At 45.7% G+C, this 23,209-nt stretch overlaps 1 protein-coding gene across 3 annotated transcripts in view; it reads left to right on the top strand.

The window, feature by feature from the left end:
• Dock2 (dedicator of cytokinesis 2) overlaps window positions 1-23,209 on the top strand; it is a 397,939-nt gene that overhangs the window by 102,700 nt on the left and 272,030 nt on the right. For all 3 annotated transcript variants that reach the window (XR_007352105.1, XM_048815769.1, XM_048815762.1), the window contains exons 24-25: window positions 1,517-1,587; window positions 3,327-3,433. Coding sequence is in view for 2 of the 3 variants with exons in the window: in XM_048815769.1 (XP_048671726.1) it covers window positions 1,517-1,587; window positions 3,327-3,433 (178 nt within the window). In the remaining variant the exon portion in view is untranslated. The remainder of the gene's footprint in view (window positions 1-1,516; window positions 1,588-3,326; window positions 3,434-23,209) is intronic.

Here is a 23,209-nt window from a genome sequence, read left to right as displayed (position 1 = left end):
GAAAGCAAGTTAAAGAGCTGTGTATTTGCATGCATGCATGTGTGCGCGTGTGCACACACACACACACACAACACATGTACTCATGCATGAGCAAAATCTGGAAGGAAATTCCCCACACTGTTAACAGTGGTCTCTTCTGGGAAGGACAGATTGGGGCTGAGATGAAAATGTGGGGCTTCAGGGACGATTTTCACCCCCAAAACCTTATTTTATGTGATTTATTTTTTGTACATCAAATCCATGGTACTGATAGTATAAATCATAAACAACAAAAAGAAAAGGATGAAGGGGTAGAAAGAGCTGGTATTTGAGGAAGGGGGTCATGCAGCTTCAGGGTTCCAAGGAGTGGATCTCGGAGCAGCCTGCCTGAATTTGAATCCTGGCTGACACTTGCCAACTTTTTGACCTTGGGTTAGTTACTGAATCTTAATGCGACTGAGCTTCCTTATCTATGGAAATAATATCTCCCTTGCAGGGCTGTAATTAAGAAGCTAATATATTCACAGCGTTCAGCACAGCGTCTGCCCCATTGTAAATTCTCAGAGAAGAGTCATCATCATTATTTAAATAAGACGCTTATTTGTGTATGGCTAGGAGTAAGATTTTCTTTAAGAAAGTAATTTTCATGATTTTTATTTGGGTCTGATTGCCAAAGGATGATAATACTGATAATAGAAGACCTACAGCATAGAAAATAAAAGAATAAAAAATGCATACTTCCATTCGATTCTGAGACATTATTTTCCATCCATGTGACCTGCAAGTCCCTCTGCTGAACTTGGAGTCTGTCTGGTTGCCTGGCAAATGGTGCTGCTGTGCTAGGGGTGGGTGTGGCTCACATCTCTGGATGTGCATTTATTACCTGGAAGGAAAGTAATAACCCAGCACAGTCGCAGCTTTTTTAGCCGAGCTGTAGCTCAATGCTTGCCCGCTATCATTTACATTCCCACTATTTTTTGCTCATTAAACAGACCATGGAGAGAAAATATAAATAACTCAGTCCAAGCCATTCTTGCCACCAGCAAATCAATTCAAGCAAAATATCTTCTAAGAAGAATAAAAATGACCATTTATTGAACACGTAAAATATGCAGGAGGTTCTGCTAGATGCCTCATGCACATTCTTTTCTATTCTTCACAATCCTGCAAAATAAATATCACTTTTCCTCTTTTAAAGACATGGACTCTGACAATCAGAGAGGTTAAGTGTTTTGTCCAAAGCCACATGGCTAAGATGGTGTGCAAATAGAATTTGACCCCAGATCTGCATCACTTCCAAGTCTATGATGGTTCTACTGTATGATGGCAGCATCTTAGACAGAAGCTGGGACCTCTCTTTTATGTGCAGAAAAGTGCAGGCCTGGGTTTCAATCCACCCACAGCCTCGAATCATGTGGCAGGGTCCTGGGTGCAGGGTCTTTCAACTCTGATCGGTGTTGTGTCATAGAGCGTCCTCCTCACCCTCCCCGAATTGCTGGATGTGGCCTCACTCATGTTTATTTCATGTTCCACCCAGGTGGCGGCTTTGAAATACATCCCATCTGTCCTCCACGATGTTGAAACGGTCTTTGATGCAAAGTTACTCAGGTGAGAGCCTATGATGTACTTCCCCCGGTTTTGCTGTCAGCCAGGGATTCAAAGGGAAAGGAGGGCTCTTGTGGGGAGTTCCAGACGGGCGCTCAGTTCAGGGATAGGGTAAGCACAAGGCAGGAGCCTCACCCGGGGACTCCTGCATGGGAATATTTACCTTTTGGTTTTGTTGTGTCAGACTTTGATGAAAACCATAAGCATCCCTGTGAAGCTACAGAAGGTAAACATATAGAGTAAGAGATGTTTGTTTGGGGCAAATGTTTCAATTGGACCTGGGCTTGAAGGTTGCTCAGGTTCTAGTCTTTGCCTCCTAAGCCCTTTAGTGGCAAGGGGAGGACACCCTAAGGACACAGGGCAGACAATGGAGTTGGGCTCCCTTGTGCTTCTGCTTTTTAACTCCATTCATCTCGTGGATGAGCCCATAATTTTAATGTGATTACACTGGTGAAATAGGGGCCTATGGATCTGATATACCCTCATCTTTTTTTCTTGTCCTTAAATTTGCTTAAGTTCCTAGATAACATAACAGGAGATGTTTTTTAAAAAAAAACAAACAAACACCTTTTTATGTTTAAATACTTTTCTGTTTGAAGATGGTACACGGAGTTCCCACGTGCCCTTCCCTGCTGTCCACAAGGCTCATGTTTGCATAACTGCCACCCATGGATTGAAATTGAGAAATCGTCCTTGGTGCAGCTTTTATAACTATACTCCAATATTCACTTGATATCATTGAGCTCCAATTTTTTCACAGATGTCCCTTTTCTGTTCACGTAAGATCTTTGCCAGCTCTTTCTTGTCCTTCAGCTTCAGGCTCAATGTTAACTTTTCAGAAAAGCTACTTCTGAATATTGTAAATCAATTAAATCCTCGCTGACCCCTGGCCCCTTGTTCTCTGACATAGCTTCCTATTTATTTCCTTTGTTGCATTGATCACAACATGTTGCTTTGTTGGTGTCTGCGTTGTGTGTGCGTCTCCACTGGAATGTAAGATCCATGCCAACTGGAACCAAGTCTGTTCCCATGACTCTCATTTCTCTGCATGTTGTCTGTCACATACTAAGTAGATGCTTAATAAATACTTGAAAGGATGAATGAATACCATCATTTTTTTTTTTCTGGAAAGCTTACAGGGACTGTTATTCTGTTTTGAGATATTTTTATTTTTATCTGGAAAGAGCTATCTCCTTTTTGATGCCCCGAACTATCTGCAACCCACCAATTTTTCACAGATGTTCTTAAAGTTAAGGACCTTTTTTGATCCTAAGACGTATCATAAAGCATTTCCAAGCATAAGCACTTATAAATAAAATGATATGCTAATGAAGTTAGCACTTGGTTTTCTTGTTGCTTTGACTCTCTAGCTGCCTGACCTTGGGAAAGTTAGTTGACCTTTTTAAAGCTTATTTTTCTCTCTTGTAACATTGGGGTGAATATCCTATCCAACTATAGAGTTCCGAGGTTTAAATGGCAGCGCATGCAAGGTACTGGGTATGCAGTAAGGACCCAGGGTTGATGGTGCCACTTTCAGATTTTTACATCTCTTCAAATGCTCTTAACACTCAACACCAACCACAGCTGACGCGTCTTTGCTGGAGGCTTGCTGTGCCCCTGAGCTCTGTCAGGAACTGAGGGTCTGAGGGGAGCAGGAGTGACCCTGGCACCCCAGGAGGCTCTGTCAGTGCTGGGGGGCAGGATGCTGGGTCTAATTTGCTCTCCCTGACTCCCATTTCCAGCCAGCTCCTCTATGAGTTCTACACCTGCATCCCCCCTGTGAAACTGCAGAAGCAGAAAGTTCAATCCATGAACGAGATCGTCCAGAGCAATCTCTTTAAAAAGCAAGGTGAGTGCAAGGCGTCTGGGTTGGGTGAGTCCTCTTTTGGAATCTGGCAGGAGAGGGCGACCTGTCTGGACACTAAAATATCTCTCTTTTTTTTTTGGTATTTCTTAAAACACTTTATTTATTTTTTGGGGGGTTATTCACAACATTACAAAACTCTTGACATATCATATTTCATGCATTCGATTCAAGTGGGTTATGAACTCCCATTTTTACCTCAAATTACTGCTCCCTTAGTCCACACGAGGGTGCGAAGTGGAGAGTGGCTGCCGGCTCAGATTTCAGAAGCTAAACTGATTTGGGGGATTCTTAGGTTGCAGTGTTTATTTTTCTTGAGAAAAAGTAATGGGGCAGTAAATTTGGAGACGCGTATATACCTTAGGTCATTGAGGTATGAGAAGATTTCTCTCTGCACGATTTACTATTGCTGTCTGTAACCTGAAGGGAGGTGGGCCGGGTTCCTTTTAAAAGAACTGATCTTTGGGAAGTTCTCAAAACTTCAAGGATGTAAGAATAATCTGGAAACATTGTTAAAATGTGGATTCCTGGGGCCCAGCTCAGAGATTCTGATTGAGTAGGATTTGTAGGGTCTCTTTTTTTTTTAGCTTTTAAAAAATGTAAATTATTCTTGAATAGGTAATACATTTGTATGGATCTAAATGCAAAGATATGAAAAGGTGCCACATGAAAGGTCCCTTTGGACCTGTGTATGACCACTCCAGGGCCTTCTCCAGAAGAAGCCAGTCTTCCCAGCCTCTATGTTTGCTTCTGTAACCCTCCTTGGATATATAATCAAATAGATGGGCTATATTTTATCTCTTGGCTTTTTATTATTATCACTCAAAGGAAGCTATTAGGTAATTCCTCTGAACTTTGACTAATTTCACTTAATGGCATCTTTTGGAGATCAAGGAATGACAGGATTTAAACAAAGTGGCTGTCCCCTTAAACTGGTAGCCCGAGTCCTCTGACAAGCATCCTATTGTCAAGAGACTAGGGGTTCTTGTTTCTGAGGCCAGTGAACTAGATGTCCAGAGCTCCTCCAGATGTGATAGGGGCGGGGGGTCCAGAAGTTCATTTTCACCCCCTGGCTCCTTTCTGACAGCAGTCTGCATTCCTGGATCATGCAAAACGGAGCGTGCCCTATGCCCCTCTTTGCTTACCTGTTCAGAACCTCGCATTCCTCTCCCCTCTAGAAGGGTGAAAGGATGACTTTGGAGGTCAGCACTGTTTTTTTGGACCCTAAGACCAGCCCTTGCCAATTTTAAATTCCTCTGTCCACACTGATGTCAATAATAAAATGAGACACAAACTGAGAAACTGAGGTCTTAGAATCCAGAGGCTCTGCCTGGCCCAACTGGAATTTATTCAGGGAGTGAAGCTGGAATATTTATGTAAAGTGCCTGGTAATCACAGAGACATTCAGAAACCACTTCGCTGTAAAGGTGTTTTTCTTGCCCAGTCTTGGTTAGCATGGTGCATCCTAAATTGCTGTCTGGATCCTGTCCTGGGGTTAGGGTAGGAGAGAGACACACGGGGAAGGCAGGTATTCCTGTGATTTTCATATTCGTGTGTGTGGCTTCCTGACCATTTAGGCGTGAGAACATTTTAATGCAACACGTGTGTGGTTGGTTTGTGTAGGGTGGTTTGAGCAAAGTGATGAGACTGACCTTGGTAAGCCCAGCTGCCCGTTTTCCATCACTGCTGCTTCATAAAGGGAGACGTTTGTGTTTGTAAGGTTCTGATTTCCACATCCACATGAACTTCCCCTCACTCCGAAGGCCCTGAAATATGCCTGCCTTTTCCTGCTCTGGCAGCCCCTGCTGGGATTTGGGGTGGTGTCACCATTGAGACAAATCGAGTCCAGTCCTAGAGATGTAACAAGGACACCTCCAGCTACACATGGCATTGCACAGGTGGCAGGGAGCTGGCTAGTTGGCTCTCCTTCATTGTTCTGAGCTGCCATTATTATCAGGGGTCCCGCTTAGCATGGAGGCCAGATGAAGAGTGAGCACAGCCCAGACTGGGCATGTGTGTCAATCCCAGCCTGTGGAAGTACGAGTAATCCCTCTCCTGGAGCCCCCTCTCCTGGGCTGCGAGGGGCCCCCCAAGGGCTAACAGGGTCACAGGGCAGCTGGCCAGCTGCTGCTTCCCAGTCCTGCTGTGCGGCAGCTTTAGATTCTGTAAAAACCCTCTGATTAATATTAACCGACAGGAGGCCAGCCCTATTGTTGTTCATGGTGACAAAGGCAATGTAAAATTCCTACCTCCAAATAGATCCAGAGACTGGGAACAGGCAAACAAAGTACCCTTGGGTCCCTGCTTTCCAGAGGACACAGAACATCATGTGTCTACCCATCCCTGGCGCTGGAGGGCGGTGGGCTCTTGGGCTCAGCTGTCCCACTCTTTATTTGCTAAGTGAACCCTTTACTGAATTGACCCAGAGGGAAGCTTCAGCTCCTCCCCTTTCTGAAGGGCTCAGTTCCAGATGGACAGGCTGAGTTCATGGACACCTGCTGGTGTCCACTGTTTTGGGGCGAGTGTCTACCCTCATACCCTTCACCAAGGTGAGCTTGGTCCCGCTGGCCAAACTCAAGCTGTCATGAATGCGTCCTGTTATTCTCCTGTGAAGCACCCTGTGCCTTGGGACAGAGCTGCTTTGGGCTACTCTCATGTAAGTGCCAGATGTGCAAGCTCCTGGAGCCTTGTCAGAGGCATTGGCTTGTACTCACAACCCTCAGCATTTGTGTGGACATCCAACAGAGGGGCCAGGAGGCTTGTAAGCACTCTGTCAGATTTTGGCAGGCTACCTTATTAACCTCTCTTTGGGAGGATCCTACACAGAGGGGCCCAGGGTTTACTGGTTATGGGCACTGGCACTTGGGTCATTTAATTTAATTTAATTCCTGGATCAGTCCCTTATCAGCTGTGTCACCATGGATGACTTTAGAATTTTTTTTTAGTTGTAGATGGACACAATACCTTTATTTTGTTTATTTATTTTTATGTGGTGCTGAGGATCGAACCCAGACCCTCGTGTGAAGCGAGCGTTCTATTGCTAAGCCACAACCCCAGCCCCCATGGATGATTTTTTAACCTCTCTGATCCTCAGTAAGCTCATCTGTAAAATGGGAATAATAAAATAGTGTCTGACTTAGAAGGTTGTTCTCTATGATATGTCAAGAGCTTTGTAATGTTTTGAACAACTAATAATAATAAAAAAAAAAAGAAGGTTGTTCTCTAGGCTAGTGAGATATATGAGGCATTTAAAGAACTTAGTGCAACATCACTTTCAGCGCAATGTTCTGTACAGAGTGATGACTTTCACTGTTCGTGGTGCAGATTTTCCCTCCTGCAGTCTCTCAGCCAATATCCTGACCTTTAGATTCCTTGTGATAAGCGAGTCTCCTCCTGTTGCATAGCTGCACTTCACCCTAAGCCCGGACTCTCCCGCTGCCCTGGAAGCCACATGTTTTTCCTCGGGGGTCTGGAGAACTTGGGACTTGATGAATGAAAGGGCCTGAGTCTGTAAGTTCTTCCCATTTTTGTTCCACCTCCCCAGAGCATTTTTGCAAAAGGTGGTGTTTGGTATTTTTAGAAGGAGGCTGGGCAGGGGAGGGTTGGTGGCCTCTCCCTTTGCTGTTCACGTTGCTCCAGGCCTTACCATACTCATGTGGTCCTGGACACTTGCCAGCCATCCTCTCTGGTTGTTTGGCCTTGGGACTCTTTAAAGAATGGAGGCAGCCAGCCTCTAGTGGCCTCCACTGTTCTTTGCCCTGCAATCTTGAGTCAGCTACCCAATCCTAGAGCATCTTCATGTCCTCTCCTGTAACATGGGCACAGCCACAGGCTGGATTGCTGGATTGCCTTGCAGGCCCGATGGTATGATGTGGCTTGTTAGCACACACCATGAAGGAGTGAGTAAGGAGTAGCCAGTGGTAGTGGCTCCACACGGGATGGCTTCCTTGTGCGAAATGACCTCAGAGTTCAGCGGGAGAAGAACTGAGAATCTATAGGGATTAATCTCTGTCCTCTCCAACACAAGCTCAGACATGCCCGGTGACTCCGAGGGGAGCAGGGAGGATTAGATATGCCCCCAGGAGGCTCTGAGGGGAGCCCACGAAGAAACCAAGCCTTCTGCACTGTTGGAACGGATTTGTCCCCACGAGAACCTCATCTCTAAGTAATGTTGTCTGTTTCGTCTGATGCTAATCAGATGCGCCATCTGGTTCAGTGTAAACTGCTTAGAATCCACACTGCTCACTTCTCTCCTCAACCTCCAAACAGTGGGAGGGGGAAAGCACACACACGCAGGAGTGAGCTGGTGAGGATTTGGAAACGCTTCCCGTGTTGATTTCCAGCTACCAGGACTCCTCACTGGGGACTTTGCTGAGTGGCTGTGTGGGCAGCACACGCGCCCGAGCGTCCTCCTCGGAGCTGCAGCTGCCTCCTCCTGCCTGCTGCTTGACCATGGCCTGCAGTATCTGCAGCAGCTGCGCCTCAAGTCACAGTTCACGGTGGCCAGTCAGCTGTGGGGGGAGGGGAGGCCGAGTGTGCCCAGTGCCATAAGGGCTTTATCTTTTCCAGTATTATTGCAGCATCAGGTTGGGAAAAGAGCAAAGTCCCCTGACTCTAGTGATGGCTTTGCTTGGTGAGCTTTTATAACGTCACTGAGCCTTAGGTTCTGTGTTTGAAATATGAACAGGAATGTCACCATGAGATTCAGAACATCCTTCTTTCTGCTCCTGACCTGGTCACTAATTAGCTGTGTTCCTTTAAGCAAGTAGCCTCTCTCAGCTTCAGTTTCTTTAGCTACACAACTGTGATTAACTTTGTAGCAGAACAACCAGCAGGAAGCCTGAGATGTACTAGCTGCCCATGGAAAAGCGTTGGTCACAATAGCAACCACAGCAAAATAATGACATCAACAGTATCTTTAAAGGACAGACATGTTTATTTAAGTGACAACTCTGTAACAGATGCTGTATGGCACATAAATATGTTATATTCTTACAACAACCCCTATCTTATTATAATTGGGGAAACTGAGGTCTAGGAAATTTAGTAACTTGTATCCCGATGAGACCAAAGGCTATACAATGTGTTACGTTATTAGCATAATGATTCTGCAGTCACAAATCAGTGGGTTTTTATAGCAGATTCTCAGTGGGTTTAACAGTGTAAAGGTTTTTGTTCCTGTGCAAAGTCTGGCAAAGGTCATGTGCCTTTTGTCCTTTGTAAAGTTGTGCCAGCTGGTCCCCAAGGCCTCCCTGCCACTGGGGGAGGAGAGATGGCAGAGAGAGGCACTAAACTACCTGGGCCTGGAAGTGATGCCTATTGATTTCACCATGGCACATTGGCTGGGCCGTGTCACCTGAATCCAGCCCAACTGTAAGGAATGCCCAAGAAATGTGACAATGGGCACTCTCTCTGCCTTTGGTAGCAAGGGTCAGAGCTGGATTCTGAGTATAAGTGATTTGAATAACAAAATCCACCTTCCTCCACAACCCCAGGCTTTATTCTTATTAGGAATAAATAAGCATTTATTCCTTGGGACTTGGTTTTCTTCCATTCCCCACCACCCACATGTTCCCCAGTGCCGGGCAGCTGTCTCTGACAGATGTGGCGGGGGCAGCAGGAAGAGGCCTCGCTGTTGACTTCGCCCAGCTCAGTTTGCCTGAGCAGTCAGGGTGTCAGCAGGCTGCCGAGTTGGGATGTCAACATCAGGCTTGGCCACGAGACTGTTCTGCAGGAAGAGGCCGCAGGAGAAGAGAGCCTCCACCCCTCAGGCCATGCGCCAGCCTTAGAGCGGCCACCACCTCTCTCCTCACCTTACACAACTGGCACTGCCTGGAATTCCCTCCACTGCCTCTGCTCCATCCTGTCCCCAGGCACACCCTGCAGGGTCTCCCCCTCATCCCTGTGAGACCCACTGGGGTCCAATCTGCAGCTACCCCCCTGGTGGCCCAGGCATTTCTGCTCAGACTCATTCAACACTTCTTTGCACCCCTGCTGTAGGTCAGGCCCTGGAAAGGAGCAGGCAGACAACTGTCCCAATTCTGCCCCCAGCTGTGTGTCCAAAGAAAGCGTAGTTTTGTGCTTCCAGTCTAACTTTCTTCTAGAGTCTCCACCTCACTCTGTACTGTGGCCACTTAAGAATTTCATTTAGTGATGTCTTCTGGTTCTAGGTCTAACAAGTGTTAGATTCAAAAGAGTTCCCTCCCTCTTTCCCAAATGGCTTCGGGGACCGTGTCCCAGAGACTCAAATAGGAAAGAGAAGAAAGATGCTGCTTTTGCCTTCTTCAATGTACCCCCTTGGGGATTTTGCCTGAGAGGGGATTTGGGGACACTTGTATCTTGTGGCTTTGGGTCTTGACACCAGGGGAAAGGGTGGCTGATCCATCCCCTCCATCCTGTCTTCTTTCTTTCTGAGGGGGTCTCCTCTGCTTCCTTCTCTGGCACCATAAAGATGGAATGGTATGGCAGGTGGCATAAAAGTAGAGAGTTTAATATATTCAAAATGGTTCCTGGGATTATAAACAGGACAAAACAAGGTGTTTCGCCTCTGGAAGAGGGATTTCTCCAACCTTGATGCACCTGGGGAGTGGGTTCAAGCCCTGGAATCCTGGAGCCTGCACCAGAGATTGCAACTCTGGAGAGGGGGAGGGACCACATGGTGTCAGCCGTCCCACAGATGCAGGGGCAGGTGGCCCTGACCCCTCTTCAGGCTGAAGCACAGCTCCAGAGCTGGAGAGGGGGAAGAAGGGCAGCGTGGGCAGAGAGAAAGGCTTCCTCAGGGCACGGGTGGGGGCAGCCTGCACCCGGACCCCGCCTCCCTAGCATTCTCGTTCATGCCACTCTGGGGCTGACGCGGCCAGCTCTTAAGGGTCTGGGAGGTACCTGATTTCTTTTTGTGCTCAGTCTGCTTAGGATTTGCCACCAGCTCTCAAACACTGGTCTGTGGACCTTGACAATAAAACACACCATTATCAAATGACGAGTGTCCCTTAGAAAAAGGAAAGAAAGGACAGTTGTGACAAACTGGAGTAGGCACAGCCTTGATTAACTATACCTCCTCACTGGTCTGCACAAGGCTGCATATATATATATATATAATTTACTACTTTATTAACACATTTAGTATCCACACACTCACTACCCAAAGCAGAAACTAGAACATCACCAGTCACCTCTGCGTAACCAGAGGACTCTGCCTTTTGCCATGGAGGGGACGGCATTCTGGAATCATTTGTCCATCACTCTGCTGCTTTGTTTCTATGTGATTGGACAGCACATCTCCCTCATGTAGGACCAGTGCTTTAGTTATTTTGACTTTATAAAAAGGGGTTTTGAACTATTGGTATTTGGGGGAGCTTTTTTCATTTATTATTCTACCGGGATTCATCCGTTTCACAGGTTGCTGGAGTTTGTTGTGTTGACGCCGGTAGAAAATTCCATTGTTGGAACAGATCATAGTTTATTTCTTTGTGCTTCCAATTTTAAGCATTTGGTTCAATTTTTTTTTTCCGTTGTGTCGCCGATAAGAACATTTTCGTCTGTTATAAATGTGCAGGAGTCTCTTTGGGGGCTGTAATTGCTCAGCTTTGCTTTGCAAAGGGAATCTGAATATTTGGCTTGAGAGAGAGTGCTAAACTATTTCCTGAAGGTAGCTATGCCAATTCTGTGTCCCCCCAGCTGTCCAGGAGATGTCCTGTGGGTGCACATTCTCTTCAACTTGGGTGTCACCCAATTCTTAGTTCTTGCCAGTAAGATGGGTTTAAACCATGTCATCATGCTCTTGATGCACACTTCCTTGACCACCAGTGACACTGAGAACCCTTTCTTATGCTTCTCTGCCACAGGCATGTCACTTTGGTGGCACGTCTATGCTAGTGTGTCACTTCTGTGGCATGTTTATGTGTGTATGTCACTTCCGTAGCCCATCTATGCAGGAATGTCATGCCTGTGGCATATCCATGTGTACCTGTCACTTCTTTAGCACATCTGTGTGACACTGTGGCATGACTTATATGTATGTCATTTCTGAAGCACATCTCTGTGGGCGTGTAACACCTGTGGCCTGTCTGTGGGTGCCTGTCACTTTTGTGGCATGTCTATTCACATATTTTGCCCATTTTCCTCTTGAGTTAGTTGTATTTCTTTTACTGAGTTGCAGCATATTTTATGTATTCTTCATACTCATATTTTGCTGATTTTGTGTATTGCAAATATCTTCTTCTAGTTACAGCTTGGCTTTCATTTTAAGGTGGGTTTTATGGATAGAAATTTTTTGAATAATATTAAATTTATCGATCATTTTAATGGCCAAGTCTTGGTGCATCTGGTTTAAGAAATCTTTCTGAATTCCAAAGTAAAAAAATGTATTCACTTCTATGTTTGCTGAGAGTTTTGTAATTTTATTTATGATACACAAATTCTTGATCCATCTCCAGAGCTTATGCTCTGTACCTGGGATGAGGTGGGGATCTGATTTTGCTGGTTTTTTTTTTTTTTTTTTTTTCCTTTGACCATATGTTCTTCCCCAGCTTTGTCCCTTGGGCCATTTCTCCTTCTCACCATGCTGCAGTCCTTCTGCATTTCTGGGACAACACTCATCCCAGGAGGCTGAGGGCAGGGAGGCCTAGCCTGATCCAATCCCTCGTCTATGGTGTGTAAGGCCTTGGTGTCGTGCCCAGCTGAGGACTGAGGGTCAGCAAGTTCAGCATCACCTCCTAAGCCATCTCCAAATTAATCTCCAGTGTGATGTGAGCATCCTGGGAACTTTTTTTGCACCCAGACATGACACTTGGCCTTCCCTAGGCTCGGGTTTGCTCATTACACACACACACACACACACACACAATTATTATTCTTGTGGCAAGACTTCACTGGAGCCCAGGGGGCAGCTTCTTGCAGAGTCTCCCAGTGTTGATGAAGAGCACCGAGCAGGCACCAGGACAGCCCCGGCCAACACAGCAGCAGTACTCGCATCCGCTACAGCAGCAGCCCTGTGTTTGTGGAGTGCACTTTAGATGTCAGCACTGGCTACACAAATGCACATCGCATCATGAGTGCACACTGTGCGATCTGGGGCAAGCCACCAGTCTTCCCTAGAGCACTCTAAATGATGAGGTTGAACATGCTTTTCCAGACAGAGGTCCTATGGCAAAAAAAAAAAAATCTACCATCAAAAATAGCATCCTCGGATCCCAAGTGATAATACTTCTGAATATGTTTCACCATTTAATGGCAAGAAACGGGGCCCTTTTATAGAAGGTTTTTGGAGTAAGGGGAAATCGTGTCATGACTTCAAGTTCACACAGCCAGTTATTAGCACCGCCCGGCTCAACCCTGGACAAGTTCAAAGTGCTGGAGCCAACTCTGTTTCTTCAGGAAAGTGCCATTGAGGCTCGAGGACTTCAGCTTCCGCTCGCCAGGGCATTTAGAGCCATGGAGGTCTTCAAATGGGGAGGCCACTTTGCCCGTCTCCACTGCTGTGCCACACGGCCACAGCCAGCTCCACGCTGTCCTGTCCCCACTCTGGAGATCAGAGGCCCGGCCTCACATCTCTTCCCCTTCTGTGTGACTGATCGCAGGCGGCATTCCGAGAAGGAAACCTTCAGATCCAGAATCAGAGAAGGCAGAGATTTAACAGGCTGCAGAACAAATCCGAGGAATTTATTAAAGTGTTCTTTTTCCCCCCAGAACTTAAATATATATATATATATATATATATATATATATTGGCATAAAATCAAAGGAAAAAAAATCCTCCTTGAACTTCCAAAAGTACCTAGAATTGCTGCTTTTAATGACATTATAAAGTGCAATAAATTGGGCAAGGAAAAAAATCCCAGCCCACTTCTTTAACAGCTGCCTGAACCACCTCTTCTATAGACATAGAACTGCTCCTGCATCTTTAAATCCATGTTCCACCCCATTCTTCATATTAGCAGCAGCACATATAATTAGGAACTTACATTTACCCTGTAAATTCTTATAAGGTTCTATGCTTAGTCCATTTTTTTTTTAATTGTTTTCCCTGTGAAATTATAAGCATGGCTATTTTGAATTCTGGTGAGGCAGGTCTTAGAATGAGATTTTTATGTTGATCTGTTTGTTTGATTTTGCTGTCCCCCCCCCTCGGCCCCCAATTCTTCCTACAAGAGGAAGAAGTTTCCGTAAAACTACAGTATGGGTAAATTGAACACCAGCTGCTGATTCATTCAGCGGAGGCAATATTTATCGAAAATCTAAAACTGTAGCAGTACCATGACAGTGTAAGAAACATGAAAATAGGAAAGAAATGCAGTTATACAGAATTTTATGGCCACCGTGGATGTAACTAACCATTGTTTTGTGCCAGTCTCAGGGTTAAGCTTTTCATACTTATCTCATTTAGTTATGATGTTCTGTAAAGTGTAGGCATTCCTATCCCCGTTTTACAGGTGAGGAAACTGAGGGCCAGACAAGCTGGGATCCCCGCCACCAATCCCCGGGGCGAGGAATCTGGCAGAGTCAGCCATCCAGCCGGGTCTGTGTGATTCCCCAGTTTGTATTCTGAATCTCTGGGCCAGGAGGAATCTGGAACAAGGGTTTCTGCCCCCAGGGGGCTAGAGCACTACCCAAAGTCTGCTCAGCTGCCCACCCACACAGCCCAGGAAGGCCACATAAAGGAGTGAAGGGCAGGGTCCTGGTTATCAAATAGCCATCCCAATGTCATCTTTTGTTCATGTTGATGACAGAGGTTCTCCACGGTCTGTTAAACATGTGGAAACTTTCTCCACAAAGTGTGGTCACTTTCATTTTTTCTCTTAAACACAGTACATTTGGCTGTCATTCGTTTCCTCGTCTTTGACAAAGATGAGTGTACAGAGAAATATTTCTCTACCTAAGGAAACAGGAGAGGAAATGGTACAGCTCAGCTCTGGGAGATAGGCAGTAGGGAGTGGTGGGGACCAGGGGGAAGTCAGCGCCCCCTGCTGGTTTCTGTGTCTATATGTGGCTCAGCACTATCTTTACAGAACATCATAATTAAATGATCTTTCCTTTGGTTTCTAAAAGAAGTTCTCCAAGTGGGTTCTTATGTGAAACCTGCTGATTTATTTTTTTAATGATATATAGTTGAAGCATAACCTACATATACAACAGGACAGTAACCTCTGGTGTAAATTAATAATTTATTGAGTTCATAGGGTTTTAATACACATCTAGGATTTTAATAAATTTATCATAAATTTATTTTATGATACATTTCATAAATTATATTATGTGTATATACAGCCCTGTAAGAATGTTTGTCACCAGGGTTCAGTGAGAATGGTGCCTTTGGAACATTAGGGACAAGTTCATGGAGGAGGCAGGATATCACATGTTCCCTTGCCAATGGGGCACAGACCACACCAAGGCTGTGGCAGGCATGCTCTAAAAGATGCTTCCAGAGTCAGGAAAAATGACATTTATCATGGAAGTGAGTTTTACCAAAACATCGCGAGTTCATTGAAGGATATTTGGAAATACATTAAAGTACCTATGATGTCATGACTTATGGCTAACCGTTGTTTGTTATTTCTCTCTTTTGTGTCATCTATTTTAAATAATTGGAAGACTGTTTTACCAAGTTCCCAATCTACTTTTTCTGCTGAGAATTATTGGGAACATTTTCTCATTCTATTTTTAAACGAGGCTCTGTTGTATAGCTGGTCCATAACCAATTTCAATATTTTCTTATTTATGGACATATGGTTTCATTTCACTGTATGCTAGAAAAACTTAGTGAAATTCATAACTTCAATAGACAAATCATTCTCCTCTTTGCTCATTATTTCCTTACTGCTGGGCATGAATCTCCCCCCAGCTTCCCCAGTGCTCTCCAGGGTTTTCATTCTCCCTTCTTCCTCCTTCACACACACACACACACACACACACACACACTCACACTTCAACCCAGGATCCTGCTTCCTCCTTAGGCAACACACTCAGCATAAAGCAGACCATGTCATCCCCAAATGAGGAGCTCAAGAGACATGATCCAGTTTGGGAGGGACGTTTTCTCACAGCTCTGCTGGCCTTGATGGAGCAGGCAGAATATCACACATGTCCCTGTGTGGGTGTTCTCTGTGGCACCAGGTGCTTAGCTGCAGTCACACTGAGGGCCCTTAGCAGCCCCGGAAAGCTGGAGTGGATTTGCTGAGCATGAGATGGTCCAGACTGGGTGGACCTGAGGCCAGAATGAAGAGGAAAGCTCATGACCCCCCAGGCAAATGAGGCTCTAGTTATGGCTTCAATTAAAGAGGGTGAAATGATTCCAGGAGAGACTTCCCGTTCCTGATGCAGGCACAGCATAGGATAGCTGTGGAGAAGGGCCTGGATGGAGACCTGAGTTTGCTAATGTACCCAGGCTTCCAGAGCAGAAGTGTCCCACTCTTCTCTGTCAGGGGGAGCAGAGGGCAAGGGCTACCTTGTGGGCTTTTGGGAGCAGGACATGGATTGATGCTGGTGACAGGATCTGGCTCTTGATAAGGACTGTCAATGGCATGTTGTCAACAGCTATGGCTAGTAGGACTGTTATCCGCAGTCATCTGATGGAGGACCCAGTGTGGAGCTAGAGGGCAGGAGACCTGTGTCCTCAGCTCTGCAGTTTTTTGTATACGCACACTTAGTGAATCATCCCTCTGTCTCACGGTCCCCATCTCTCGGGTGAGAAACTTGAATTAGGGGACTTATCAGGTCCCTTTCACCCTAAGGCTTGGGGTCCTGAGAAAACTGCCCAGAGGGTCCAGAGTCAGAGTCATTTGTGCCCCAGCTTCTACACTTCCATTGCAATAACTTGCCCTCAGCTGGGACCTAATTCCTTTGAATATTTTTTAAGCTGGTGGAGGAAGTGGACCTCATGAGTCCTGGTGGCAGCCCAGCCCTCGGGGCTGCTGTTGCTCCCTTTCTCAGGAAGCATAGAGTCAGCCTCAGACCCCACATCCATACTGCACTCACTTGCCTCTGTGCTCCCAGCATGCAGTGCAGCGACTGGCAATGTCTTTGTGTTCCTGAGCGCTTGTCCAGAGCATGTGAAGGCCTGGGCTGGCGAAGAAGCTCAGCAAGCTGCTCCTCTCTCTTTTACTCCATCTTCCCCAAAGTATAGGTTTTTTGTTTAACTTTCTCCCTCTGTAAAATGAGACTGACCGATGATGTCCCACTCGCCTGGTGGAGGGATTTTGTGTAACAGAAAATGTCATGTGCATGTGTGTGTGTGTTGAAGAATTTAGCACACCAGGCATGTGAGATGTCTGGGCTGGAAGGATGTTAGCAACCAGCTGTGGAGAGAGAGTCGAAGTCAGCAAATCTAAGACACTGAGGCGGCTCCTGCCTGGTATGCATACTGTGGAGGCCTTTCTTGCATCTGACAGAATAGGTCTGCTCAACCATCTCCATTTCTCTCCACCCATCCCCAAAAATCTTAAACAAAAATTTCTAATTCTAAAGAAATGCATGGCATTTGTCTTTCTGCCCCTGGCTCATTTCACTTAGCGTAATGTGAGAAACAGAGCCAGCTTTGATGGGGGGTGTGATAGCTGAGCAGGCTGGGTGCATGGACGGGCCGTGTGGGGCTCCTGCATTCTGCTCAGTTTAGATGTAAACCTAAAAGTCCTTTAAAAATGTGTTACAAATTTAAAACTAAGTCCAGTGAACAAGATGCACATTGGTCTGGTTTGCCACCCTCCATCTTACTCCGTTTTACAAAAGGTCCTGGAAGGTGATATTGTCTCTGCTCAGTTTTTGTTTTTGTTTTGTCCCTACACCAATTCTTATCACTGGCAGCATGGCCCTCGCTCTTCCTGGCTCAGGGGATGCACTCTGTGCCTCTGGAAGTTGCTGGGGCTTCCTTCTCACCGCCTGCGCTTGTAGTACCAGTGCCTGTAGGGAGTCACCGCCATTGCTGGCTCTTGGGTGACACTGTCCCTACCATGAACCGGTACACACCCATGGTGGGATGGGCTGATGTCCTCAAGCTGCCTCTGGAGAGACTCTGCAGAAGACTGGGCGGAGTCAGGTCCAGGTGGGCCTGGGCTCGCCCCTGTACAATCCCTCCTGTCCTTGTTTTCTCTGTCTCCTGCCACCTTCCCCTCCAACCGCCATGCAGCCCCTCTTCAAACCTGCTGCCCCCACCCCTGGAGGAAGGAGCTCCCCCTGGCCCTGCTACTTCTGCATCTGCTTCAGGGGGGCCAGGGCTGGGAAGGCTCTCAGTCCTAGGGGGCGTGGGCAGGCTGGGATGACCGTGGCCTGAGTCAACCCCACTCCAGCTGTGAACGGCCCTGTTACCTGGGAGGGGCAGGGGCAGCTTGGAAGAGATTTTCAAATTTTAACCCCCATAAAAAAATGTGTGTGTGTGTGTGTGTGTGTTTAATTTTACTTTGCTTTAGTAAAATCTTTGTGGCTTCCCCAAATTGGTTGAAAGATTTATCAATTTTTCTTCCCATGGTGAGTTACAACATAGCTCTACTTGGCCTTGTGTTCTGGCATTTTATCATCCTGGGGTTTGGAGGGCACCGGTGTCAGGCTGACGTGAAAGACTCTATAGGACTCAGCATGCTCAGATATACTGGGGCCCTGCACTGTTCTCATGGGCCAGTGTATGACAACTGGTCAGGGGCTAGAGTGCAGCCTGGGCAGCCCAGGCCTTCTGGAGAGGAGGCAGCAGTAGGGACCACATTGGCACCCCTCAGGGGCCTGTCTCCCCACCCAAATGTTTGTTTGCATCTTGAAAAACTGCTTTTCCTCGGGCTCACTGCCCCACCCCCACCGTGTTGCGTGTTTTACAGGATCTGTTCTGCAGCAGGGGGCTTTGTGGCTTTGAGGGGGTCTCACGGGATTCTGAGCCCCATCTCTTGTTGCAAGGGGAGGTTTTCAAATGAATGCCATCTGTTCAGACCTGTGCAGAGTCCAGTGGGTCCCAGTTACCTCTCAGAGGCATGCAAAGTTGGCAAATCTTGGTAGGTGGTGGGACCCACTAAAGGACAGTGGCTTTAGTGTGGTTCTTGGGAAGAGGAGAAAATCACTCCCCAAACTTAGAAAGTATTGTTCTCTCTTCCCAGTTTATCAAGAGGCATTAGCCACAAATATCAAGAGATGGGCATGGGGGCGGGGAGCGGGAAGGGCCACTGTTTCCCGCTCTTGCTTCTTGTCTGGGCTCCCTGCAGCTCTGTGCCCCAGGCTCAAGTCTGACAAACTGCTCCTTTCTCCCTCTGGCCAGCCTAGAGGAGGATGTGCAGCCCTGTGTAGTGTCTCCCACCTTGGTTAATCCTGGGAAATGGGGACATCCTCCTGATGCCTGCTGTGTAATTGCAGACCTCCAGATCTCTCTCTATGCCTGAGGGTCAGAAGGAGGAATATTTAGTGCCTTGGGGAAATTCAGCTCATTCAACAGCCACACAGGGCCCAGTTATCAGCTGTCCTCCAGTTCCACTTTGCTTGTTCTTGCCCAAGGACAATGTTAGACACTCTCTGGCTCAGGGCTGTCTAGGGGTGCATAGTCCTACACCAAACACTTCAGTCTTTGCTTTTCCTTCTGGACTCTTATGAATACTCACGTCTCTGACATCTCTAGGTCCCCACAGGATAGAGGCAATCACCTTTTCTAAGAAGAAGGGCAACTTTAGAACAGGTTTTCCAGCTGAATGTGTGCATTGTGACCCTCTGGTATATGCAAAGCATTCAATAACCACTTGGAAAAGACAAAAATGTCCAGGATGTGCTGCTGTTCTCAAAAGCTGGCCTGCATTTGCCATGGGACACTCTATTCAAATGGCACACAGATAATCTTTTTTTTTTTTTTAAAGAGAGAGTGAGAGAGAGAGAGAGAGAGAGAGAGAGAGAGAGAGAGAGAGAATTTTTTAATATTTATTTTTTAGTTATCGGCAGACACAACATATTTATTGTATGTGGTACTGAGGATGGAACCCACGCCACACGCATGCCAGGCGAGCGCGCAATCACTTGAGCCACAACCCCAGCCCACACAGATATTCTTGAGAGGGGAGCAAAGCGCAGGGGGCTCCAGAGGAGAACACGAGTCATTCTTGTTGTTTGCAACATCTAAAAAAATGATTAAAGAGAAAAAGACAAGAAGCACCAATAAGCTGCAGATTGTGACCCTCCAGACTTCATTGGAGTTGGGTAGCCTCTAATCATTCCATGATCTTGATCTTGACTTTGGTCTTATTCATAAAAGACTTCTGGAGTGATATCCTTTACCAAAGCTTGTTGAATTCTAGAGAAGCCCTGTGGGGCTCATCCATTTGTTTTATAATCTCTGAGTTGTATCCATCAGTGACTTTGGACAACATCTGCTGTTCCTTTGGTTCTGCTTTTTTTTTAATCTGTAAAATGGGGATATTAAAGAGGTAGTGTGGATATTAAATGAAACAAAAGCTGACTACAGTCCCCTGGGTGGTAATAAATGCTCCATAAATGATAGCTTCAAATTAATATGATTATTATTTCCATTTTAATTATTCATTTATAATTACTATGTTCATTTTTATTGCCAGTTCAGAGGTGAAGCCAGTAGAGCGTTCAAAGTAAAATGTTGTTCAAATTGACTTTTTTAAAATATCAAGGCAGGAAAACAGAAATGATGTGTGAGACAGGGCGCACGTACATACTGCAATAGTGTCACTACTTACACTTTCTGACAGAAACCTTATAAAGCAGGTTGTCATTCTTTCATGGATGGAGGACCCTGCCTATCTGTGCCAGAGCTTGCAATGAGCCAGGCTGCAGATACTTTAGCTGACTGTTAACTACGGATCAGCTTTCTTTTCTCCCACAATGTATTTTTTTTTTCTTAGAAATTAGGAGATAAAACCGATCATTTACTATCAGCCCTCTTTTGCTCAATGGGCATGAACTGTGGTCTAGCTAGGCAGATGTTGAGGCAATGGCCGTGACCCCCTCCACCCCTACAAGCAGCATCCTGCCCACGGGCTCCCAAGGCTCAAGGCTGCTGCATGGGCATCTGTCCCGGGTGGCCAGCTTCTGTTGTGTGGACTGCCGTCAAGTTCATTGATTTTACTCAGCATTGCAGCTTTAAAGTTTTTTTTTTTTTTCCCTCAAAATAGCTAGTCTTTTCAAAGCTTTACTCTTTTTGCCTGGCAAGACTTTCAGAAAACGGGGTAAATGCAAAGAACAACCACAGACTTCAGATGATCAAGAGAGATTTTTGAATATGTTTATAAAGATTTCACCAAACACAGATGGATGGATAGAATTGAGTGGCTCTTTGGAGAGAGTGTCTAATCTAACCCCTTGTTTTACATACAAGGAAATTGAGATCCCAAGGAGCATGACCTACCCAAGGTGACACCACGAGTTAGTGGCAGAATTGGGATCAGCAGCCAGCATTTCTGAGTGAGGTTCCCCGTGTCTCTCTGCAACCCACATGCACAGTGATCTTCTGTGACATCACGGAAGCATGGAGTCTTTCCTTCTCTTTCAACCTAAGTCTTCCTTATTATGTCAGAGGTCTTACAGCTTAGCTAATTTGCCCTTAATCTTTTTCTACTAGTCTCCTTTGACAACCAAGAGGGTGGATACCTTAGGCTTGCTCTCCTCTTAGAATTTAATGGGAGGGTTGGTTTCCATTGTGTTCAATTTTCCTCCTCCCGTTGATGGCAGGGGGTGTTGGTTTCCACCCAAGGTTGCAGAGTTTCTTTTTAATAGGAATGGAAGCAAACTGAAATAAATGTAAGTTATGAAAAATATTAAGAAAATCATCATAGCACAGTATGTAAATTATGACAAGTCCTTGGTGAGTCTCCCAGTGGTAAAAATAATGGCTGACTAAAGTTTAGGGAACACTGTACTTGACTCTTCCTGCTATAATGTTCCACACCCTTTGAGGATGGACATGGCTGGTCCCAATTCCTTCTCATTTCATATCATGTCTTTTTCAGGTAGTAGCCAGAAAAACAATTATTAGATCTAAGAGGGAAACATTAAAATGACCCATATATCAGAGGTGAACCCAGATCTGTCAGCAATCTCATTATTGGTAGCTTTCCTAGAGGCCAAAAAGGTTGATTAGCAGCCGATTTAGTTTCAGGGTGTAGATATTTTTACTTATGTTTTGAATTATTAACTGTATGCTATTACATTTTCCAGGGATGGATGCTCGGTTTTAAGTTTATATTTTAGACCATATTCTCATATTTTTTATCCCCTTTGAAGAAGTTCTCTAACTTCTGATTATCTTGCTATTCAACTAGACGATATGCCTGGAAGAAAAAGACAGCGAAACATAATTTATCAAATAATTTCCATTTCTTATTCTGTTTAAAAGATTAGCAGGTATACAATAAATGAAATAGGAATAATACTCATCAAAAATAAGTTCTAGGGCTGGGGTTGTGGCTCAGTGGTAGAGCGCTTACCTAGCACATGTGAGGCACTGGGTTCTATCCTCAGCACCACATAAAAATAAATAAATAAAATAAAGATAGTGTGTCCAACTGAAAAAAAAAAAATGAGTTCTAGAACATTCTGCATTTTTTCACTTATGATTTCCACACAGCAACTGAATATCTGGAAAGAAAGTTGTCCTGGGTTTCTCTCTGTGCAGTTTCTAGTTGTCTGTAACTATGAAGCTCCTGGTATTGCTTGATTTATTCTCCTGTTCCCTGAAGCAGGCTGTTTCCTCTTGGTTGTAACTTTTTACTGCCGGGGTCCCAGAGCTCTGAAGACCTGGGAGCTGCTGGCCTGGGGTCGGCTTGCCCTTCACAATATTCCGCAGAATCTTTTCACGCCCCCTCTCTCCGTGGGCCTCGTTCCACTGGCCGTTACAGGCTTCTGTAGACTGCACCTTCAGCAGAAAATTTATTCTCATTTAGAGGAAACTAGGAAAAAAAAAATGAAGGTGGAGTCAACTTCTGGTGACTTATAGGCAGTTAGAGTCAAACGTTTGAAAAACGGGCTTCTGAATCAGCAGAGGTTTTACAGAGTGACTGGTGGAACTGCATACCGATGGGCGAGAGTTTGGAGATGCCAAGAAATAATGCTACTTCTATTACGACTAATAAAAAGACTGCATTGCTAAATTCAGGGCTAGGAAGGTTAATGATGATACATTCTTTTTTAGTATCAAAGATTAACATGATAACTTGCATATTATAGTTAATTCAGACACACTGCTAATGGAGGAGGCATACAAAATTAATTTCTATAGCACCTCGTAAATTAGGAGCCCTCCGTCTCCTTTGTCTGGTGCTGTCTTGGCAAGAGGCCTGAGTGCTCCTCTTGAGGCATCGTTGGCCCTGGGAGAATCTGGGGAGTCAGGGTGTGTTCCCTGCAGTAACTGATTCACTGCCAATCTCTGCTGGGTGCTTCATCACCTACCATTCTCTGCCAGGTGGGGATCTTGGGGTCAACGATGAATGAGAATGTGGATTGAGCTGAGCTGAGAAGAGGGAGAAAGGAGGGAGAAAGAATGAGCGAGAGACTAGGGACAGCTGTTCCTTCCAAGGGCCGTTTGCATGTTGTCTTCCCCCTGCCGAGGACCAAGGCCCACTGAGGCGAAAAGGTCCTCAGCCCAAGCTTCCAGAGCACAGCCTCTGGTCAGGACAAAGTGCATCCTGAGGGCAACAAAGGAGGGGAGATGGGACTGTCTCAGGGAAGAGGTGTTATCCAGGTCCACTCTGTTCAATCTCGTGATGGCAAATTGATGAAGTTTTCAGTTTTACTTAATCTTACTGGCTTTGCTATCTACCTTCTTTAACATTTTTTTTTTTC

The sequence above is a fragment of the Marmota marmota genome, unplaced genomic scaffold (assembly GCF_001458135.2).
Source record: "Marmota marmota marmota unplaced genomic scaffold, marMar, whole genome shotgun sequence".
NCBI lineage: Eukaryota > Metazoa > Chordata > Mammalia > Rodentia > Sciuridae > Marmota > Marmota marmota.
This window is presented reverse-complemented; position numbering and strand designations above follow the sequence as displayed.